The 24800-nt window shown below is 39.7% G+C and overlaps 2 protein-coding genes across 15 annotated transcripts in view; one reads left to right on the top strand and one right to left on the bottom strand.

The window, feature by feature from the left end:
* LOC109913613 (guanine nucleotide-binding protein G(i) subunit alpha-1) overlaps positions 1-24800 on the top strand; it is a 1176207-nt gene that overhangs the window by 329744 nt on the left and 821663 nt on the right. The gene's annotated exons all lie outside the window — the stretch shown is intronic.
* The window catches only part of magi2a (membrane associated guanylate kinase, WW and PDZ domain containing 2a), a 569288-nt gene that overhangs the window by 29193 nt on the left and 515295 nt on the right, over positions 1-24800 (bottom strand). For 13 of the 14 annotated variants that reach the window (XM_048610359.1, XM_048610360.1, XM_048610361.1 and 10 more), the window contains 3 exons: positions 23996-24241; positions 3127-3309; positions 2811-2976 (listed from right to left, as the gene is read on the bottom strand). In XM_048610359.1, the coding sequence (XP_048466316.1) occupies positions 2811-2976; positions 3127-3309; positions 23996-24241 (595 nt within the window). The remainder of the gene's footprint in view (positions 1-2810; positions 2977-3126; positions 3310-23995; positions 24242-24800) is intronic. The other variant, XM_048610355.1, reaches the window with a different exon arrangement.

Below are 24800 nucleotides of genomic sequence, written 5' to 3'. Positions count from 1 at the left end.
CTGAGAGTAAATCCTGAGGAAGGATTTGGTTGGAAGGATGCTGGAACTATTTAAAAATGGTGGATACGGCCTGATTCCAGTGTTCCATTCTCCCATTCCAGGTGCCCACGTGCTGCAAATGTGACCTGGGAGGCTCAATTGTATTTTCTAGCACTCTTAAAATCTCATGGAATGCATTCAGCTTCTCTATGGCTTGTGGTTCACAGATCCCAGAGAGGTGTGGATTCAAGAACCATTTGAAACGTAAATTCACATGTCTTCATATTCCCCATTACCCTCCACGCCAACTCAACAGCTCATGCCTCTTACCCACCTACATGGCAACCGAAGAGCTTTCCATGTCTATTTCTTGAACATAAATTGTGTACAGAACTACAGAACCATTTCATAACAATGGCATGTGTGGAACTGCTTAGAAAAAAAAAATGTTCACAATTCTTCATAATTTAAAACTAGTATTTCTACAAGCATTTCAATGTGTCAATCAAACAGAACATGGAAGTATCAATAACAAAAGCTTTAAATATTTCACACCTCTTAATCTTGTGCAATTCAACACTGAGGCATTGATGAATGGGATTACAGAAAAATAACTTATTATCATCAAATAAAGATGTTAATCAAGCATAGTCAATAGTTCTCTCAAGCTGTGTAATCAACTATCCACTCACATAATCCTTGGCATGTAAAAGCATTCATGAGAGGAGGAAGTTCCAAGAACATCCTGTTTTCAGTGATGGCAGAATCCAGCACAAATGCAAAAGACAAGTCTGAAGCAACCACCTTTATCTCTAAGCACTGAGTTTATCTATTTAGACCTTCTTCTGCGGTCCCTAGTATCACAGCCAACTCAGCCAATTCGATTCACTCCATGTGATATTAAGAGACTGTTGTGCATTCTCAATCCAACAGAGTGTCTAACAATATTCTGCAGCAATGTTGCAGACTTGTGCTCTTGAATTTTCACAAATCTCACCAAACTGTTCCAGCTTAATTACAATAGTGGAATTTACCCAATGAAGTGGAAAATTTTCCAGGTACGTTCTATTTATACAAAGCAGGACAAATGCAATTTGTCAACTGCCACTCACAGCTACTGCACTCAATAATCTGCATAGTGACCGAAGGTGTCACTAAGCAATGGTGAACAAACAGTGGTACATGTCCAAGTCAGGGTGGTAAGCACCTTCGAAGAAATCTGGAAATCTTGTTAATTTTGGTGGCAGAACTCTGAAAGTAAACTTGGTGAATTGCTGTAGTGTGTCCTTTGGATCCATTGGTGGTGGAGGGGTTGACTTTGAGCTTAGAAAGTCACGGCTAACTCATGGCATTCCTCTGCAGAACTGTCCTCAATCGTTCAGGTATGTGTCCTGCGTTTGGAAGGAACTTCATCCAATTCTTTTTAAAAGGTGACTTGATCAGTCTTTGATGCTACTCTTCAGTTCACTACAAGAAGGATACAACAGCAATCCACTGTTGACAATTCCTTTTTTTATTGCTGAGCTAGTATCCCAATGGATAGGGAGAAGTATAAGTATGTATACATCGATCCTTCAATATGTAATCTGTGATGAATGAACTACAATTTATTTACATCTACAAATATAATTTTCAGAATTTGGATTTTGTAATAGAGTGAGATAGCTGTTGGTTACTTCTATGAAGATTTTTCTTTCAAAACAAACATGGTCAGAGTGTCCTCCCATTACAGCAATCAACTCCAACATTTCTCATAAGGCAGGTGACTGCAGATCCCTGTGGTGTCAATGGAAATATGTTTACATTGCAGGGTTTATAACAGGTAGGCAAAAATATAAAGCCACTAGCTATGTTGTCACAAGAATCTAGGATGCACAATTTTTTATTTTAAAATTCAGTTCAGAAGACATCAGGGATCAGTTTAGAAGTTAGTTTAGTTTCTCTTTTAGGAAAAGTTCAGAGCAATTCAGGAAACAGGTTACCTCAGCAAATGGGTATAGGTTATAAAACCTTCAAACCAGAAGAGTTTTGTTCAAAATTTGAAGGTTATTGCAACTGAGAAAATTTAAGCTGTCAGATTTGTGAAAGGTTCATGACACCAGACACAGAAAGGATTCATCGACTGTCTCCAATGTCAATGGCAAAGAAAACTGGAAGGAGTCAGTGAATTAGAAACTTAAGGAATTGAAATAGGAGTGTAATTTCTCTGGACTTGAATCCCTGTAATGGATAGCATCAAGAAACAGGTGAAACATTGTTTTGCTTTGTGTTTTAAGATCTTTCTAACTGTCTTCTACATTTAGAAAGCTTGTTTTCTTTGAATAATAAACTTTTATTCTGTTGTAAATCTGTTGCCTCATATGAATAAGTTTCAGTGGCTAAATGTCACAGTAACTAATTAAACAAATAAAACCAAATGATCTATCAAACCAGGTTTTATTCTGGGATCTGACTTGTCCTGTAGTACTTTCAGCTAGAATCACAACAAACTCTTTACTCTTATTTTAATTATGCATCGATGAAGAGTTATCTTCTGCTTACTCCAGCAAAATCATTTTAAAAGAAATAGGTGCTTATTTAAAGGTTGAAAGTTCATTCTGTGCTAAAAGATTCAAACAATTTACAATAAATTGGAATTTTTCAGACATCTCATTACTAGTCTTACATATTTTATAGCACTTTAAATATTTACATACATTTAATAAAAACCATTCCTATTGTTCACATAAATTTCAATTTGACAATCTGCTGCTTGAAAACGAGCTTAGTCATGAGCAGGGGAAACAGAAAATGTATAATCACATTGAAAGAAGTGGGACAGCTCTCCTTACCTGCCATTATGTCCATGTGACTGAAGAGGAGGTGGTTGTGCTGCAGGGCTATGTTGTGCTACAGGACTTTGCTGTGCTGAAGGACTCTTTTGTGTCATTGGACTGTGCTGCTGTGCCAGAGGACTTTGCTTATCTGAGCCTGGTGCTGAAGCAGGACTGCTCACATCTGTGAAAGGTGTAGAAATAATTTTTAAAAATTAATCGTTCCACAATAGATTTTGTTGATTTCTATTTTCTGCCAATACGTTTTAATTCAAAACTGCTCTTTCTTATAACATGCCCTTGATATAAACAGACTTGCATGATAGTGCCTTACCCTCTTGAGGAACAATGCGTAGAGTCACACTAAGGCCTGCATCCTTGATTAGCTTCACAATTTCTGCATGAGGCATGTTAATGATGGACTGCCCATTCACTGCTAGGATGCGGTCGCCAACCTTGAGTTTTCCACAACGATCTGCTGGGCTACCCTCAATAATCCGTCCAATTTTGTGAGGCACTGTCATTAATTTGGAATTTCCAAAAAAGGAATTGATAGAAATATTGGACAGATTCACCATGAAGAGTGAGAGAGGTGAAGAACAAACATTAGAGTGATGCCAACAGCGTGTTCAATGTACAGATTATGCAAAAAAAGACAAGAAATAACTGAATTCATATTCAAAGAATACTGCCACACATGATAGTACTGTTTTTGGCATTAGTAACTTATTTTGCCAGATGAATGTACACATGGTCCAAATTGAACCTTGTTGTATACGTGACGTTCAATGTTCCTCTGACAGCTGCTCTTGCCGCATCCTGAGATCCACACTCAGTGCCATGCGGTGTCACATGCACACTCTCGACCAGGTCTGAGGAAGGGTCATCGGACCCGAAATGTTAACTCTGATTTTTCTTCACAGATGCTGCCAGACCTGCTAAGCTATTCCAGCAACTTCTGTTTTTGAACCTTGTTGTGCCAGTTTTGAGTAAAAAGGACAAATTTTGGGGGTTACCAAAAAATAGGCATATGTAAGTGAAAGATTGAATATTTGTTTCAGATTCCCTGACTGAAATTGGTATTCATTCACTGGGGAATGTGTTGGGCCACTTGGCTCAGAAATCTGTAGCTGTTGTAGCCTAAGCACTCATCAAAGATATACAAGTGGGTTTCAAAGTGCAGAATTCTCATTATATTTAACTGAATAATATACGTTTGGCATAGTATTACAGCATTCAGCAGGTAATTATTTGTATTAATGTAGGGTTAGCAATCTCCAAATTCAGTTGGAATCACAATCTTTCATTATTTAACAGTATTTATCATTGCAGTTCAGAAATTCTGAATATTGTTCAAGTACTGTAACTAGTTCTATCACACCATACATGCCAACAGAAAACTACAGCAACAACTTCAAAATTGCTGATACAGAAATTCGACAAGTCAGGAACAGCCCTGCCTGTGTTAATAAATAACTACAAAAGCTTTGTTACTTAAGCTGTAGGTACACAAAAAAAATTTTCCTTATACTGGTACTAAAGCAATTGGACATATAAATCTTTGAAGGGAAAATCTATTGAAATAATAAAATTGTAAGTACAATTCAAACGAGTGTGTTTGAAGGCACATGCTGAAGAAACCTTTGACTGTTTGCATCAAAATAATCAAATCTCGTTAATTTTAATGCACTTTTACTTCATACATTACTCTTAAAAAGGGAAAGGAAGTGATACGATTTTCAACAGGCCAACCAGTCCATCACTTCCACAGGTAATTCAGCAATGTTTTGCTGCTAAGTTCCATGCGTGTCTGATTGTGTAGCAAGCTGGAAGGTAATGAAGGTGTGCTTCGTAGTAAATGTGCACGCCATTTGTACCAAAGTTAAAAAAAACTGGCAGCATACTACAATTATTTTTATAGGGACATTATTCAATGGTCATTTTCCCACTTACAAGCTTCAATTGTCTTGCCTTGAGTCAGTTAATAGTGCACCTGAATTTCACCTGGCACTTCTCCCTTTCCAACCTATTTCAACTGGCACTGCCTTACACCCAAAGTTCAAGCTGGCACTCTTCCCCCATTGTAGATTTGAACCTGAAAATCTTCATGAAGGCACTCTTGTTTCTCAATCTCAGTTACTGCTGCTACTTTTCTTCCTACACACTCTTGCATTGCTTCAAACTCCAATCCCTGCATTCTCATTCATTTCCTTTTCTTTTGTTGACAGTCATTTATCTCCTTCATTGCCATTTACTCCCTCAAACTCTATCCCCAACACTACCATCTATTCCCATTTCTTTCCTTTCATTGCCATCCTTTTCCTCACCACCCACTCCTTGAAATCCACATTATCCATGGTGCTATTTGACTGCTATCAATTTTACCCTTTCACTAGCACCTATTCCCTTTTTTGCCACGTCACTACCCCTGACTATTCAGTTCCGCTTCTTGACTGCAGCAGAAAATACATGGAACTGAGTGCTGTAGTCCTCACACTGATACTACTCATTTTGATGGCAAGCATTGTGGTGTTTGCAAACTTTCAGCAGGAACTCCTTTCTTGGGAAGCATCCCTTCTTCAGTTTGGAGTGGTAGCAAACCTTGATTTGATCTGGCAGCAGCATTAAGGAGAGTGACAGATTTGTTGATACACTGACTAAGCCTCCAAATAGCTGATAATGTCAATGTAGATGGTTGACATCACTGATTCTACAGAAATTTAATTTACTTATTTCAAATGTTAATGCTGCAAGATATAAAGAACACATGAAATAGCAAGGTGAGTAAATGTAATCTTCTACGTAAGCTCCACTTTTCTGCTAGATCCTTATATCCTTACTTCCCTTGTTCTAGACTGAACCCAGTTTCTAGATTCCTATAAATACCTCCTATTTCTAGACTCTTCATGAGCAGAACCAGCTAGAGTTGAATACCCATATGTATATTAGTCACTAATTGTTTACTCGCATACCACATCAGGTATATATCAGCTCAAAGTGCATGCAATAAAACCTTATGCCACAGTATCAGCAATAGAAGAAATCTTGACAGAGGAATATTAACTTACTTTTGAAAACTGTTAGGTGAGGACTGAAAGCCATCCAAATGACTTGCTTGATTAGTAAAGATAATAAATCACAGCACTGTAAATTCTGTATATAATGAGGACTCTGCTGGAACCTCAATAATATTTCAATTAGAATGAAATAAGAATATACATGTACATGGAAAAGTAAAAGCAGTGACCTAAAATATTTCCAAACACGATCATTTTTACTTCAACTATATGTCATTTCTCACTGAACATGCTGAGATTGATATATCTAACTACATTAGTAACCTGAAGAGGGAAATTTTTTTTCACAATCAGGGAAAGCAATGATCTCATTGCAGTGTTGTTGGACTAGGAATCCAGAGACACAGATAACATTCTTGGATTCAAATACCACCACAGCAGATGGTGGAATCTGAACTCAGAAACAAAACCTGGAATCAAATGCTGCCCATGAAACCAGTCTTGATTGTTATGAAAAACCTATCTGGTTCATTACTTCCTTCAGGGAAGGAAACTGCTGTCTTTACCAGGCCTCTGACCACACACACACAGCCATTCAGTTGTATCAACTGCGAGAACAAGAAAGGCAATAAAACCAAATTGATCAGTTGCCATCGAATAAGGCACTGGAAATAACAATGGCAAACATGGCATGTTGTTGCCTGCAAAGCCCTCCTTATTACTATCTAGGAGGTAGTGCCCAAATTGGAAAGTTAGCTCACAGACTAGTCAAGCAACTGCTGACAAAGTCATAGTCAGGGAATCACATCTCACACACAATGTCCCAGACAACCCCATCACCATCACTGGTTATGTCCTGTCCCAGGACAGATTGAGCAGAGGTAGTGGCACAGTGGTATACAGTTGGGAGGGAGTTGCTCAGGGAGTCATAGAGTCATACAGCATGGAAACAGACCCTTCAGTCCAACTCCTCCACGCTGACCATGTTCCCAAGCTAAACTAGTCCCACTTGCCTGCATTTAGCACATATCCCTCTGAACTCTTCCCATTCACATACTTATCCAAACGTCATTTAAATGTTATAAACTGTACCTGCATCCACCACTTCCTCTGGCAGTTCATTCTACAAATGAACCAGTCTATGTAAAAAAGTTGCCCCTCATGTCTTCTATAAAACTTTCTCCTCACACCTTAAAAATATGGCCCCTAGTTTTGAACTCTCCCACTATAGGGAAAAGGCCTTTGCTATTCATCTTATCTATGCCCCTCATGATCTTATAAACCTTTATAAGGTGACCCCTTCAACCTCCTCTGCTGCTGTGAAAAAAATCCTAACCTATCTAAACTACTTTTATAACTCAAACCCTCCATTCCCGGCAACATGCTGCTAAAACTTTCCTGAATCCTCTCCAATTTAGTAATAGCCTTCCTATAGCAGGGTGACCAGAACTGCACACAGTACTCCAGAAGAGGCCTTACTAACATCATGTACAACTTCGACATGATGTCTCAACTCCTACACTCAAAGGTCTCAGCAATGATGGCAAGCGTGCTAAACACCTTCTTAACCATCCTGTGTATGTGATATGACTTTCAAAGAACTATGTACCTGAACTTCTAGGTCTCTCGGTTCAACCACATTACCCAGGACCCTACCATTGAATATATATGTCCAGCCCTTGTTTGAACAAGGAACAAAGAAAATTACAGCACAGGAACAGGCCCTTTGGCCCTCCAAGCCTGCGCTGATCCAGATCCTCTATCTAAACCTGTCGCCTATTTTTCAAGGATCTGTATCCCTCTGCTCCCTGCCCATTCATGTATTTGTCTAGATACATCTTAAATGATGCTATCGTGCCTGCCTCTACCACCTCCGCTGGCAATGCGTTCCAGGCACCCACCACCCTCTGCATAAAGAACTTTCCACGCATATCTCCCTTAAACTTTTCCCCTCTCACCTTGAAATCGTGACCCCTAGTAATCGAGTCCCCAACTCTGGGAAAAAGCTTCTTGCTATCCACCCTGTCTATACCTCTCATGATTTTGTAGACCTCTATCAGGTCCCCCCTCAACCTCCGTCCTTCTGATGTAAATAATCCTAATCTACTCAACCTCTCTTCATAGCTAGCGCTCTGCATACCAGGCAACATCCTGGTGAACCTCCTCTGCACCCTCTCCAAAGCATCCACATCCTTTTGGTAATGCGGCGACCAGAACTGTACGCAGTATTCCAAATGTGGTCGAACCAAAGTCCTATACAGTCCTTTGTTTTAGCAAGACTTCACCTGACAAAGGAGCAGTGCTTTGAAAGCTTGTGATTTCAATAAACCTGTTGGACTATAACCTGATGTTGTGTCCACTTTGTCCACTCCAGTCCAACACCAGCACCTCCACATCATGCCCGTATGATCTAATTTTATTAATTAGTCTGTCATGCAGAACCTTGACGTCTCATGGTATCAGGTGAAACACGTTCAAGAAAGCCTTCTGTTGATTACAACGTACCTGCCCCAAATGATTAATCAATACTCTTCCACGTTGAGCACCACTTGGAGGATGCACTGAGAGTGGCAATGGCACAGATATACTCTGTATGGGGGACTTTGATGTCTACCAACAAAAGTGACTTGGCAGCACCAATACTGATCAAGTTGGTCAAGTCCTAAAAGACATCGCTGCTAGATGGGTCTGCAGCAGTTGGTGAGACAACCAACGAGAGGGAAAAACTTGACCTCATCTTCACCAATCTGCTTGCCATAGATGCATCAGTCAGGGATACTTAACATTTCAATTAGCATACGCAGCAAATGATAAACGGGGTTAAGCAATTCCACAACCAACGGATCAGATTTAAGCTCTGCAGTCCTGTCAGTCACGAATGAGACAATTAAACAATACACTGGAGGAAATAGCTCCACAAATATTCCCATCCTCAATGATGGTGAAGCCCAGAATATCAGGGCAAAACATAAGGCCCAGGCACTTGCAATAATCTTCAGCCAGACATTCTAAGTGATGATCCATCTCAGCCTCCTCCAAAGGTCCCTAATGTCACAGGTGCCAGTCTTCAGCCAATTCGATTCACTCTACATAACATCAAGAAATGGCTGAAGGCAATGGATATTGCAAAGGCAATGGACCCTGACAACGTTCCAACATTGTTACTTAAGAAAAATAAAAACTGAAAGAACTGCGCATGCTGTTAATCAGGAACAGTTCTTAGGAAGGGTCACTGGACTGGAAACGTTAATTCTGTTTTCTCCTTCACAGATGCTGCCAGACCTGCTGAGCTTTTCCAGCAACTTTGTTTTTGTTACTTAAGACTTGTGCTCCAGAACTTGCTGGGTCCCCAGCCAAGTTACTTCACTGGCATCTTCCCTGCAACGTGGAAAATTGTCCAAGTATTTCCTGTATACGAAGAACAGGACAAATCTAGCCTGGCAACTACCGGCCCATCAGTCTAGTCTCGATCATTAGTAAAGTGATAGAAGGGATCATCAACAGTGTTATCAAGGAGCACTTGAGAGTCAACTTGAAAAGTAATATCAAGACAGACAGCAAGAGCTTCTTTAAATTTATAACAGGCAAGACAGAAGCCAAAGTGAACATAGGCCCCTTAGAAAATGAGGCTGGGGAAATAATAATGAGGAACTTTGAAATGGCTGAAGCTTTGAATAAATACTTTGCACCAGCCTTTACAGTAGTAGACACTAATAGCATCCCCAAAGTAGTAAATATTCAAAGGGCAAAAGGAGGATAGGAAATAAATACAATGTCTATCAGAGAAAATGTGCTAAGGAAACTAATGGGTCTAAAGACAGATAGGTCTCCTGGACCTGATGGGATGCATCCTAAGATATTAAAAAGAAGTAGCTACAGAGATAATGGATGCGCCGGTAGCAATCTTCCAGTGATCCTTGGATTCGGCAAAAGTCCCCGGATGGAATACTGTCAATTTAACATCTTTACTTAAAAATGGAAGGAGACAACATAATGGGCAACTACAGGTCAGTTAGCTTAAAGTCTGTTATTGGGAAAATGTTAGAGTCTATAATAAAGGACGTAATAACATAGCATTTAGAAATACATAATATGATCAAGCAGAGTCAGCATGGCTTCATGAAGGGGAAATCGTGCCTGACAAATTTATTAGAAGTGTTTGAGGAGGTAACAAGCAGGATTAAATAAAGGGGAAGCAGTGAATGTAACGTATTTGGATTTTCAGAATGCATTTGATAAGGTACCACACGTGAGGCTACTTAATGACAGCCCATTGTATTGGATGTAGTACATAGCATAGACAGAGGATTGGCTAACTAATTGAAGACAGACTGTTGGGGTAAGGGGTCAGTTTCATGGTGGTAACCTGTCACTAATCATGTGTCTGGGGATTAGTCCTGGGACTACAATTATTTACAATATACATTAATGACTTGGATGACAAAACTGAATATACAATAGCCAAGATCACAGATGCCACAAAAGTAGGTGGGAGGGGAAATCATGAGGATGACACATAAAGTCTGCAGTGGGATACAGACAGGTTAAGTTATTGGGCAAAACCTTAACAAGTGGAATATAATGTCGGGAAGTGTGACATTATGCAATTCAGGAGGAAAAGCAGGGGAGCTGATCATTATTTAAATGCACAAAGACTGCAAAAATCTACAGAACAGAGTGCATTTGGAAGTCCTCATTCATGAGTCTCAAAAAAAATCTGCATTCAAGTTCAGCGGATAATAGAGAAGGTAAGTGGAATTTTGGTATTTATTTCAAAGGAAAAGGAGTATAAAAGTAGGGAGGTTTTGCTAAAATTATACAAGGCACTAGTTAGATCAGAGCTGGACTACTGTTACCAGTTTGAGCTCCTTATCTAAGGAAGAATACAATGATATTGCAGACAGTCCAGAGAAGGTTCACTAGGCTGATGGCAGGTATTGTCTTATGTAAGAGAATCTAGGACCAGAGTACATAATCTCAGAATGCGGACTCACACATTTAACAGAGAGGTGAGGAGGAATTTTGCCTTACAAAAGAAGAATCATATCATTTTATAATGGGGGCATTCAAAAACGTTAATGCCACTGAATATCAAGAAGACATAGTATTCTTGTGAGTCAAGAGGTGACCTGCATCGTTCCTGAAATTTGCTCCAGACGTGGCAGATAAGGGAAATTTGGAGTTCTGTTTGCAGGCATGGAGCTGAAGGTCTTGCTGAATGGGTTGGTGCACAGGAAGGCTCCTCTTCCTGGGACAGTTCTGGGGACTGAGACAGTGGAGGCCTTGATGCCATACTATGCCACTGTAATCAATACAGTCTTATCCATCTGGAAGAATGTGTAGCAATATAGGGAGAAGGTCTCTGACCTTTTCCACTCTACCAATGTTACGTGCCACCATCTTCTCTCCAATACTCACACTCATTCTATCTCTGCTACTGTACCCACCACACCTCCTCGCCCCAACCAAGGCTCATGCACTACCTCTCACTATTATCTGCAACATCTTCCCTCGCTCACTGTCACCCACACCAATTCTGGACAACATTAACTCCCCAGGCCCTTTGCGCTGCCCACTCACTCGATCTGGACACCTTCCCATCTGCATGAAAAATAACAGCTGTGCTACCCTCTTTCACCTTAATATCTGCCTCTTTCTCATTCCAGGTAAAAATCTGTCCAAAATAAGGTAGAAATAGTGGGCTACCTCACCCCTTATGAGTCCACTGTGACTGTGATCACCGCAAGTAGCTGACTGACCATGTCCAAACCCCTGGACTGGTATTGGAGATCCCCCTTGACTTACTGCGCCAGGTTCCCCTGAGCAATGACAATCTCCCCTGACTTGACTGAAGACCACTGGAATCATGGCTTTCTAGGTTTGAGTCTGCGCTAAATGGCACTGCAATATAGCAGAATTGAGAGCCTGGTAACTCTGGCTGAGAGGGCAAAGGGGAAAAAAAAGGCAAGGCGGGGAGGCTGGGATTATCCAGACAGACTCTCAGTGAGTGAACACAAAATGATAGCAAGTGAACAGGCCAAAGATGCACCTAGTCTAGTACATTAGCTGGGTGCGAGCCCCTGAATCTAAAGTGGCCTTGCTGCATCATGACAATAATAGTTGCCCTTTTGCTTTGAGATGCAGAATTAAAGTACAGAACATACACATTTTAAGTGGATTGGAGATGTATAATGAGGGTTCTTAGAAGCTGATGTAAGACATATGCTAATTTCCATGGACAGGGGGTGCTTGTGGCCAGTGCCCATGGTATGTGCCCTGAGAAGTTGGTGCCAGGTATCCAGGTTGGAGTAAGTGGTAAGCTGAAATAACCAGGCACCCACTCCATGTTGAGAATTCTTGGTATCTAGTTTTCTTGCAATAAGTGACAGGATGGTAAGTTGCATACTAATGAGGCAAGATGTGCAGTTAAGAAGGTCATTAACAAGTAATAAACTCCTTTCATAGGAATCGCATGCTCCCTAGAGGGAATCTTGTCTTGATGTCTAGAACTTGATCAGAAGTTGCCCTCACTTGTTCCTGATGTCAAGATAGGCCTCAATGGACTTTTAGTGCGATTCTGCCACATTTCTTGCTGCAGCCCAAATCATTCAGACCTCTGTAAGATGCCACCCATCATCTTTTCACTTCTGATTGCTGCAGAATCCTTACTGGAATCATAAGGAGCTGTCTTAAATCACCAATAAATAATCCTACAAATACACGTTGACAGCAGATGTCATATGGTAGATGATCACAAGGAGCGAAAGTTCTTCAATAATAGACATTGATAAAACATGCAAAAATGATGGGTGGGAACAGACTGGCTGGTCCATCCACCACATTACAATGGTTAAATACTTTCCCTCACCCATAATCAAGTAATCTAGAAGAAGGAAAACATGACCAATAAGGGGAAAGGTACTTCGTGAAATTTCTCTTTGACTCTCAAGTCAAAACTGTTGCAGTTCACATAGACTACATGTGACCTATAATATGCAAAAGAAAGTGACCTTCACTTCATGACACAGCACACTTTTTATTAACCGGCACCTTTGGGACCAGGACTGTGCTGGTTGATCAAATATTCTGGATAATTAAGAGGTCCACATAACCAATGTAAAAACACACTCTAAGTAACAGAAACCTAATACAGCGGTATGCACCTCACTGGTACACCTTATTTACAGAAGAAATCACTTAAATAATAATGCAACTTTGCCTTAAATAAAACTTAACGGCAAAGAGCTTCTCACTCGTACCTTCAAATGATTACTTGGACATTGCGGTAGATCGTGGTATTTGAGGAAAAATTGGCTTGAAATCAAATCAACTGTTGAGATTTAATGTGGCCATTCAACTGACAAACAAGACTACTTACATTGAGGTAAATAATTTAAAAACTATAATAATTGTACAGAATCATATAGTTAAGCTTTATGGTATTTGAGGTATATAATTTTTGCCAGCTTATTAAGAGTGCCGGTTCAAAAGGTGCCAGTTAAAACAAAGTTTGCTGTAGTTGCCTGATTTTGGAATGAAAGCATTACCTGTTCATAAAATTTTGTATGGGATTTTGAATGCTGTACGCCTTCTGTTAATTATTCCCAGTAGTTCTGGGAATCCAGTCAGTTCCTTGTTTCATCTATTTTGTTAAAAACTGTATGAAATGTGTGCCTGAATCAGACAACTTCTTTATTCACAAAACAAGAATCCAGTTGCTAAGAAATCCAAGTGACTAGTTACTTTGAATGCTTCAATATTGCTGTCGTGGCGGAAATGGGGTGAAACTCTCCAGTCACCAGTTGACATATCTCTTCAGCCAAAGTGGAGTCTTTCTTTGCTTGTTACTTGCAGAGAAACCTAAGCAATTATAAAAACTGTGTCTAGGAAAGAAACAGTTTCTGTAGTACTTCGCTTTTATTAACTCCAATGGAGCTTTAGTCATATTGTGCTCTTCTTCAAAACAAAGGAGTATAGGAACTTCTTTGGAAAAAATGTGAACCAAGTCCAAAATGACACTTATCTGCACAATTGACTAAATTGGTCAGCTGAAATGTTGACGTAAACTTTGGAACATCAGAAAGTTAGAATAGCTATGCAAACAGAGTAATTACAAATCTTCAGCCCTAGCAAACAATGGCCTAAATCCTTCAATCTCCAGGTCATCTGAAATAGGATATAAGCATATCAGGATGTATGGAGCTCCTGGTGTATAGACTTGAGCTAAATTTGCTCAGAAAGTTTAGATTTCCAATGTTCTGATTGTTGCAGGCTGCAACTCTCGGACTTTGAGCTCAGGGTGAAGACTTGGGCCAGATAAATGGTACTTGTCTGAAACCATTACACAGTTTATCTCATTCTACATCCATTATTAGCCAGTATATCTCAACTGAGCATCACAACTAACCACACCCCTTCTCCAGACAAATCACTCATCAGAGTTGACCAGACTATCCCCAACCATCCAACTAAACCGTCATCCCAGCTCTCCAACAACGCACCCAATTAACTGACGATCTGCAACCACAGGATTAGCCCTCACCTGACTAGCCTCTCGGACATACAACTAACCACTCAACCACTTCACCCACCTATCCATCTCACCGACTCACTACTCTCTCGCTGAAAGATTAGACCTTTAAAAACTTACCTGATTATGACAGCTACTGTGGTGAAAAGGTAGGGGACAATATTCTCTTCTTCTATCTTGTCTTGTGCCCCACTATCTTCCTGGCGTTTGTCTGTGCTGACCTTGAAACTTCAGGCAGGATTGGAAGATACGACTGGAAAATTGTAAAAGTTCTGGATCGCAAAAATATTTGCAGGTAGTATCAATGCACTCAGCTTCAAAACGACTGAAAAATCTAGGTCATTCTGTTTTTCTTATCAGCCACTTTTCTTTCTGATCTGCAGTCTCTACCTCAGGGATACCATTATATTTCTCACATCTTTACTTAAAACATTTTGACAGTTTTATGTTCGGTCAGTTTGAGGCAGGAGATGGAATAAATAGAGAAATATTGCCCATCCCCATTTAAGTGTATTTTGGCGTACTCCTGGCTAATGTTAATGTAGAATAGTATTTTTCAGTGGAAGATTGTTTTCAGTAGTGTAGTGGAAAATGAAGTAGAAGGCTTCATTGCTCCTTTTTTAGCACTACAAAATTGCTTGAAAATTAATAGAAATTAAAGAAAAATACCATATTCTCTCCCTCTCAACCCTTTGGGTTTCTGCTGACAGATTTCTTGCTCCTTCCACTCAATTCAACTTGGCATTCCCCAAATCGATGTATTTATCTCTAGTTTGCATCACATTTCTCCCAATTCTCATTTCAAGCTAGTTTGCTTCACACCCTTCAGCATTCCAAACTCAGTTTAAACAGTTACTGACTCTTTCCAATGTCAAGGGGTCGATTTTATGGGACTTCACTAATGTGAAATCTGTTGGCCCCACAATGATGATACACTGAGAATAGCTTTAATTAACAGCACTAGACAGCCATTGGCAAATCTGAATGGCTGGCAGCTCTGCAGTTCCAGTAGCACCAGAAGACAATCACGGCCACTGGTACTATTACCAGTGCCCACAAAGAAGTGAAGATGTCTTCTAGACTTCGAATTTGTCCAGCATGGCTGACTGAGAGACCCCAGTGAAAGGGTAATAGGGAATTTGGAGGTGGGGGGGGGGCAACTTGATTAAGTTTGGTTGGGGCGAAGATCCCACCCTGCTGGACTTAGACTTGGAAAATGCCTCGTGCAGTATAAGTGAAAAGTCATTAATATCTAAATGAGATTTTTGATCAATTCTCAAACCATAAAGGTTCTTGTGACATAATGGTAGTGTTTCTAGCCCCAGACAAGAAAGTCAGGGTTCAAGTCCCACCTGCCGTGGACATGTGCCATAACGTGTCCAAACCAGTTGAATAAAAATAAATTAATCCAATTATAGCTCCCTGTCAGACTTACAGAAGTACAGAACCCAGAAGGGATAGCTCAAAAGCATCCTCTGCCACTTACATCGAGACTCTAATGGTGCCTCTGGACCAGGGGTTCAGGGTTCAAGTCTTTGAGGAATATGGGCACCATGGTTTGGGCCAACATTTGTTGCCAATCCCTAATTTCCCTGGATCTGAGCAGCCTGTGGGGTGATTCTAGAAGGCAGTTAAGCATTCACCACATTGCTCTAGTTCTGGAGTTAAATATAGACCAGACCAGATAGGGATGGTAGATTTCCTCTGCTAAAAGATGTTAGTAAATCAGATGGTTTTCTTTTATGATAATCAATGATAGTTGTGATGTTAACCATCACTAACAACAATCTTTTTTTATATTTCAGATTTATTAACTGAATTTAAATTTCCCATGGGATGTGAACCCAAATTCACTAAGTATGAGCCTGGACCTCTGGATTACTGGTCCAGGGACATTAACATGATGTCACTGTCTCATGTTCATACATGTTAATTAAAAATAACTTACAAAGGAGACTCTAGCTATACGAATCATAGGAATTTACAGCAAAGGAGGCTGGCCTATGGTCATTGTATCAATGCCAGCCAATCGAAAAGCTAATCCCACTTTCCAGCGTTTGGTTTGTGGCTTTGTATGGCACTTAAGTGCATACCCAAGCTAATAAGACAATAACATCGCTGAGGAGAGCAAATTTGCTCACACAAGTTTAAGTTATTAAACATCAAATGCAAATAAGATTATACGTATTTTCACTGTACCAAACTGATATCCAGGATTACTAGCCTAGCTACACACAGCATCATGGGATAATTACATTTAGAACAATTTCAGTTTTGTAAATTAGCTGGCTTAATCTAACAGACAGTGGTATGATAATGAGAACTGGTTAAAAAAAAACTGTCATGTACAATTTTAGGGGAATTTCATTATGGGATCTAAACATCTGAAACATTAACTTGTTTTCTTAGCCATCATAACTTGATGACGCTTTCATTTTCTTCAGATAACTACTTATAAAATACTTAAGAATGAAATAGATTTCTCCTTAACCAAATTCTTACAATTTCTTGAGGAAATAACAAGTAATAAAGACAAACCTTTTGATGTGGTGTAACTAGATTTCCAAAAGCCATTTGGTAATGTGTCACATCAAAGGTTACCATACAACATAAGAGTCCATGGTGTAGGATGTACCACATCAGCATATTTAAAGGATTGATGAGTGAACAAGAAGTAGAAGGTAGGGATAAATGGGTCTTTTTGGGTTGGTAAGCAGTAATAAGTAGAATGCCACAGGGATAAATTCTGGGACCTCAATTATTTCCAGTCTATATCAATGATTTAACTGGAAGGGTCTGGATCTACAGTAGCTAAGCTTACCGATGGCACCAAGATTGGCATGAAAAGGAACTTCTTAAGAGGAGGTGAGAGTCTGCAAAGGAATACATTCTGATGAAGGGTCTAGGCCCGAAACGTCAGCCTCTCTGCTCCTATGATGCTGCTTGGCCTGCTGTGTTCATCCAGCCCTGCACCTTGTTGCAAAGGAATACAGATGGGTTAGGTGAGTGGGCAAAAATTTAACAAACGGAGTGTACTGTGAGTAAATATGGAGAGACTGCAGAGTTCTAGTCTAGTCAGATCTGGCAGGGATGCCCAACGGGGTGGAATTTGGGAACAAGTGGTGATTATACGTTAATTGAAGATTAACTGGGTAAGAACTTGACTGGTATATATAAATATAGATGAGGATACATAATCAGTGAGGTGTAGTTACTGGCATGAGAGTTAGAATGAAACTATGCCCAGAAAAACATATGCCTGGACTCTCTGTAACTAGTATTTTAACTTTTCGTGTTTATCAGACAGAAGTTGGTGGTACAGAGGAATCTGGGTGTCCTGGTATGTGAATCTTTGAGATATTAGTATGCATGTACAGCAAGTGAGTAGAAAGACAAATGAATGTTGGTGTTTATTGCAAGGGGAATGGTATATAAAATTAAGGAAGTTTTACTGCAGTTGCACAGGGTATTGTCAAGACCACATCTTGAGTACTGTGTACAGTATGGTCTCCTTATTGGTTAGAAGCCATTTAGAGAAGGTTTCCTTGACACATGCTGGGATGAAGAATTTATATTAAGTAAGGTTGAAAGGTATGCCTAACCTTATCAGAGTTTAAGAGAATGAGTCTGAATGAGAATGAGAAGCATTGAGGGAGCATGATTAAGCGGATACTGGGAGAATGTTTAATTCTGTGGGGGCGACTAGAAGTAGGGAACATAATTTAAGAATAAGGAATTGCCCTTTTTAAAGCAGAGATGATGAGATTTTTTTCCTTCCTGTGTTGTTTGTGAATGAAATTCCACTCCCTTATAAAATATTAGAGTCTGGGTCATTGACCATATTCACAGCAAGAGTTAAATAGATTTTTGATAGTGAAGGAAGTTAATAGTTACGGTGGGTAAATATGAAAATGGAGGTGATCTTATTGAATGGTGGATCAAGTTCAAAGGACCAAATGGCATTAACTAGCTCCTAAATTCTACGTTCCTTTAGATTACACACATTTTGCGCTTCCTGGAATTCTTTAACTAGTACATATAGACAAGCTATAAAACTCATTTTGATCTGGTAACAAGTTTTTAAGAAATTGTTTAAGAAGTGACTTAATTTCTTACTAGCTGCCTTCTATTGCTGATGTATAACGAATAAATGCATAAATAATAATAAATGTAATATGTTTTCAGATGTTAAATTTAACCACAGCTTATAAAAATACTGTTAAGACTAGATTTTAGTAAGTTTTATTGAATATCTAGAAACAAAGATAAACGTCTATTTAATTGAGTTTTTAAACTTCTACATGTTCTAATGTTGGTAAAACTACTATTGATAGATTTCAACTGAAAAGTTTGGAATGGATATGAATGGCAAAAGCAATTGACTTAGACTTCCTCTATTGATCATTTTTGAGTGAATAATGAGCTCCTTGGAATTACAAAACAGTATTCATTTGTTCGGATAAAGAAGCAAAATAACAGTTAAAAGATTGATAGCATTGCTATGCCAATTCAAAATGGCAACATTGGTTCAAGATTCATGTAAGGCTTGAGGCATTACATAATACGAACAGCAAATCCCTACACCCCACAAATCAGAACTGCATAAACTGTTCCATATCTGAAATAAAATAGTAAAAATGAATATATGTACAATTTCATTACAAATAATGAACAGTGGAAATCATTCTTAAGGTGTGCTTACTGTGCAACAAACCACAACTGCACATCCTGAAGCTTACACATGAAAAGAAAAAGAGTATGACTGCAAATCAGCTTATCTTGTGTTCTAAGCCTCGAATGTATTTGCTACACGTTCTATCAATACGCAAAGGAGCAACATCTTGCGAAAACAGGAAATTCCCAGTATCCATAGAAGAGAACACTTTAACAATGACTAACACGTCATTAAATAGGTGCACTTTTTATTAATTGATCATTGTTGGAAATGCATATTTATATTTACAGACTATGTGAAAATCTGAAAAATATGGAACTGTTTGGGCGCTTACTAGATTGAAAACAGTTTTTACCGTGTGTTTCTTGGAAACGAAGTCAACAGTTTAATCTGTGCTGCAGTTCATCTGTTGTTTATAGGAAATCAAGGGACTTTGGAGAAAAGAGAAGTAAATCTTTTGGGGAGGTAGGAAATGGGGATTATGGTCCTTAATTGATAGGAAACCTGTTTTTGAAAAGACAATTTTGTGCTGATGATTGCTTAGCAACTCTTTTAAATTAGTTTTTACTGTTTTCACAGATTTAGATGGTCAGGAAAGGAGATGACCCCTGGAGCTTCTCTCAGTAAAAGTTTTTGGTCAAAAAACTGCAGATGCTGGAAATACAAAACCAAAACACAGTAGTAGACAAACACATAGGTCTGGCAGCAGCTGTTTAGAGAAAAACAGAATTACGTTTTAAGTCCAAAGAAGAAGGATCACTGAACTCAAAATGTTAACTGTATTTTTCTCTCAACAGTTGTTGCCAGACCTACTACTGTGTTTCTCCTGAACACTCTGTTTTTGTTTCAGTTATTCCTGGAAACTTGATAAATGTCAGAATTTCTAACTACCTTAGAAACCAGAAAGGCTGAATTCTGTAAAGACTCAGATCCAGCTTGATTTCAATCCAAGGTTCACAGCAGAGGCTGTGCCACCAGACCCTACCAGCCTGGTCTGAGGTCACCACCAGGACAGTGCTGCCTCCAGGGTACGGAAGAATGTTGGTGCAATGCAAAATGAAAGTCAAGGACTTTCTCCACTCCACCAGAGTAAAAGTTACAATCTTCTCTCTGCCATCTCACACTCACTCTACAGCTGTTACGGCATCCATTTCTCACCAAGACTCATACTCTGCCACACACGTTATTGTATGCACCTTACCCTTACTTGCTCTCATTCCCCTCAACACCAATAACCATGCATTCCCTCTGTGCTGCTTCCTCAGTCCTTTGGTACATCTCACCACCTTTCTCCTACATGCACAAACACTAACAGTCATGCCACCCACTGCAATCTCACTCATTAACACCTTCGGCATATTAGAAGAAATCAGCCCATAACAAGGCTGAGAACCTGGACAGGGGAAGGCAACTTGATATTCATTTCCTCACCCCCTTTGAAGAAAGAATCTTGGCAGAAAAAGAACAGCATCCTGATGGAATGCTGAAACATCCATGTCCTGCCAAACAAGTAAATACTATTCTTTGTTCTACTGCAACGCTCCCACGAATCCTCTGTTGCTCTCAATTGGTGGATGCAACGTCTTCTATTGTCTTGCTGGTTCTGCCATCCTGCCCCTAATCTCTATCCATGATTCTGAGGATGAGAGTACAAAGGCTTCAGAGTATACAAACACTGGCAAGGTAGCCTCCTGCAGCCCCCACCAACCTGGATACTGATATCTCAGTAGGTATCATAGGCATGAAGGGTGTAGATACATAATCTCATGAGCATTTTACAGCAACAGCTGTGCAATGGCTGTGGGAGAAACAGCCCTGGCAGCTGGTATTTGAAACATTGCTGGACGTCAGTGACCTGCTTAATCTTGGACAGAAGACGACCCTGTGGTGTTGGCAATCAGGAACTTCATCCAAACATAGAAGATGGAGCAGCAGTGGCAGAGAGGCATATGGGATGCAGCGGCCCTCGCTGCCTAGAAGCTGCAGCATTGCAGTGAGTCCTGTAACTGTTGTCTGCCTCCATGGATAGACAGGCAGCCACCATGGACAGCCAGCCCCGGCATCCTCAGGGGCTGCCGGAGATGGACAAAAACTTGCATTCCCTCACCACTGGCAAGAAGGCCCTCAACCTGCCCAGACCCAAGGGTTGCCCAACTGGGCCAACAGGTTGCACATCTGAGCAGGTTCCCTCTAACCTTTTCCACTTTCACAGACGCTGTCAGACCTGCTAGATACTTCAAGAATTTTCAATTTTTATTTTATTGTTATTGGAGCACTCTTCAATTTGTCTGGCTTCTCAGCCATAGGTATGTGACAGTAGGTTTGCATTGCTTATTCAAACTTGTCACTTACTTTCCTGCATATTCTTTAAGGGGTATTTCCAAATGAATTTTCCCAAGTAAGAGAATAAAGACTCTGATTTCTCAGCACCACAAAAGGAATATAATCAATTAACTGACATGGTAATTGCAAACTAAGCTTGTAAACTACATTATAAGTGACTTGAGACATTGTTAAGCTGACTAATAAACCTAAAGCAAACAAGTAAAATCAATTTTAACTATAAGCTTAATGAGTCAACTAATTTGAGTGATCCTGGAAATCACTGCATTAGTGAATAATAACAGATTTGAAGTAGAAGTTGTTGAAAAAGAGTATGGATTTAGACCTGGAGAAGGAAGGAACAATGGAGCGAATATTTAACTTCAGAACAATCAAAAACAAATGCCTACAAGAACATTTATACAGGTTTCATAGATTATAGAAAAGCATTTGATTGTGTTTATCTCCAAAAACTAATAGATGTGCTGCTGAAACGTGACATTGACAGCAAAGATATGAAATATATTCAGGACCTATGTTTGTCATACACCATTACTGATCATAGAGTGCGTGTTGGGCTAGAAGATGAGCAGTCGGTTATATTTTGAGTGAAGGAAAGATTATCATAAGGTTACGTACTTGTGCCAAAATTATTCAGTCTGTACAAAAAACAAATATTCAGAGAGTCAGACATACTTTCAAGGGGTTGAAATTGGACACATGAAAATGACAAACTTGGAGTAAAACACTGGAAACCTGGAATATGGTTTATTGATACTAACAAGACAAAAACGTCAATCAGAAAGAATACACTAGAAGAAACTAGAATCAAGATTAAAATGAATGGCGTCACTCTGGAACAAGTAGATATGTTTGTCAACTGAGGACAAACTTGAAAGGAAGTTGAATGAAATGAATAAAGATGGGAGATGTGATGCCAAAGTCAGAAGAAGGATCGAGATAGCCACAAGTAATTTCATGAAGATAAAGAATGTGTTAACGACAAAAAAACTTAAATCTCTTATAAGGAGAAAACTCATAAGATGCTACATTCTGTCCACCTTCTTATATGCCTCATAAGCTTAGGCAATAAGTAAAGATCTTTGGAAAAAATAAAGGCCTTTGAAATGCGGATTTGGAAACATGCACTTAAAATTCCACATACAAGCCATCACACAATGAGATTTCTGAAATTGCAAGAGCAAAGGAACTCAAAAAGGTAACTTGCAGAAAGGAAAACGTCGTTATTTCAGCCAGTAGATCAGAGATGAAAAACCACGAAGTCTCATCTAGGAGTGAAAAGTGGAGGACAGCAGAAGGGAAGGCTGACCTAGGTATAATTAAAATGATGAAAATCACAGTAGTTGCATCCAAGCTATAGTGAATGCTTAAGGATAGTAAAAGACAGGTTAATATGTCATAGCATGCCAGTAGATCTTCTGGTAGGAATGGTAAATTTATTTACCACAGGGGATAAGAAATTATTGCAATCTGTCAGCATTAGGAAAATGGTGGTGAGCTTTGTTGCTGAATTCCTTCTAGAGATTGATTTTTCTATGAGGAACCACTGCCAGTCTTGGTTTAGACACTGAAGTATTCTCTTTATCAGGATGGTTTACTGGTTAGGAGCAGACATTTTAATTCTGGGTTGTCCTCAAATCAGCAACTTTTTTTTCAGTATTGCTTGCAATTTCAAGGTTTTTTTCATATCCTTTCCCAGTTACAAGCAAAAAAGGTAAAGGATTTCCCAATATATCAAATAAAGCTGCACTTCTGTCAGTAACTTGTATCCTGGGACAAAATAATGAGCTGCCTCTTCATACTAAGCCACAAGGATGCAATGTGTTGAAGCCAGTAAGGCAGGGTTAGACTGCTAGTAGTGAGCTAGGGGAGCTGTACAGTTCCTTTTGAAGGAAAATTAGAGGACAAATTATCCCTGGAATATCATTGCTGATTAAACTTGAGGTCATTTAAAACTCTGCTACCTCTGTCCTTAATTGTGTTAAGTCCTGTTTACCTATTGCTTTCATGCTCGCTGAATTATATTGGCTACCAAACAAACAATTTTTTTTTATTTTAAAATTTTCATCTTCGTTTTCAAACTTGATCATCACCTTAATCCACTATACTTCTGTAATCTTTGCCAGCCCCACAATCCTCTAGTTTTAGCTTGTTAAACAGCTCTGATTTTGATTGTTGTACCATTCGTAGCCACGCCTTCAACTGCATAAGCCCTAAGATCTGCAACTACCTCTACAAACCTCTTAGTCGCTCTGTTTTCTCCTTTGAGACTTTCCTTAAAACATACATCTTTCACCAAGCTTCTCAATAGCTACTCGTAAGATTTTCTTATGTAGCCTGGTGTCAAACTTTGCTTTATAGCACTCTTGTGATGATTGCCTTGGGATGATCTCTTACATTAAAGGCCCTGTAAACACAAATTGTTGTTAAGTGAAGGTTAGTCTATTGCTATAATTCCTGGACAACAAGATTCTACTGGTGAGAGAAGCATTCGGTTTGTAATCTGAAGCTTCTTCTCTTGTTGTCTGGATGCAAGAGAAAGAAACATAAGGTTGAATGTGAGGATGAAACAGCAGATTTGTCTTACAGCATTAAGTTCGCACAAGAAAGACTTTACATTCTCCTTGCTCTTACTTACCCATTGATGCACATGTTTCTGGTCTATTTAATGAACTAATGATCACAAAGCCAAAGCCTTCACTTTCTTTACGATGTACAATAATGTCATTTGCCTGTACACCATGACTGACCAAACTCTCTGCAGGTGAGGAACTACTGGGAGGTGCTTGTGTGTTATTTGGGCAAACTGCAAAATCACTTCTAGGAGAACTATGTTGTGTAGATACAGATCCTGGACTTCGTCCATTTTCAGAAGATGGCCCACCTGTAAAACAAAATATATACTGTACATTCGTCTTCACAAAAGTAAATGTGCAAACTGTAAACAGATAGAACAATACAGTTAATTCCATAATGATTCCAGTAGGAGAATGAGAAGAAAAATGCTTTGTCCCTTCGTTGGACTTAGCTAGGGAGTCTCTTCCATAACCGTGGTTTTCCGTCCACTGTGGTTGACAGGGCCCTCAACGGCATCTGACCTATCACCCGTGCTTCTGCCTTGCCCCTTCCCCTCACTCACAACAGCGTGATTGGATTCCCCTGTTCCCCCTTTTCATCCCACCAATCTCCGCAATCAAAGGATCATTCTCTGCCATTTCACACAGCTTCAGCAGAATGCCACTACCAAACACATCTTCCCCTTCACATCACTCCCACTGTTTGCATTTCACAGGGATTGTTTCCTCCAGGACACCGTGGTCCATTCCTCGACCACCAATACTACACACCCTTCCCACGGCACCATCCCAAGTAACCGCAGAAGGTGGAACACCTGTCTCTTCACCTCCTCCCTGCTCACCATCCAAGGGCGCAAACAGTCTTTC

The sequence above is a fragment of the Rhincodon typus genome, chromosome 22 (genome assembly GCF_021869965.1).
Source record: "Rhincodon typus isolate 14 chromosome 22, sRhiTyp1.1, whole genome shotgun sequence".
Lineage (NCBI taxonomy): Eukaryota > Metazoa > Chordata > Chondrichthyes > Orectolobiformes > Rhincodontidae > Rhincodon > Rhincodon typus.
This window is presented reverse-complemented; position numbering and strand designations above follow the sequence as displayed.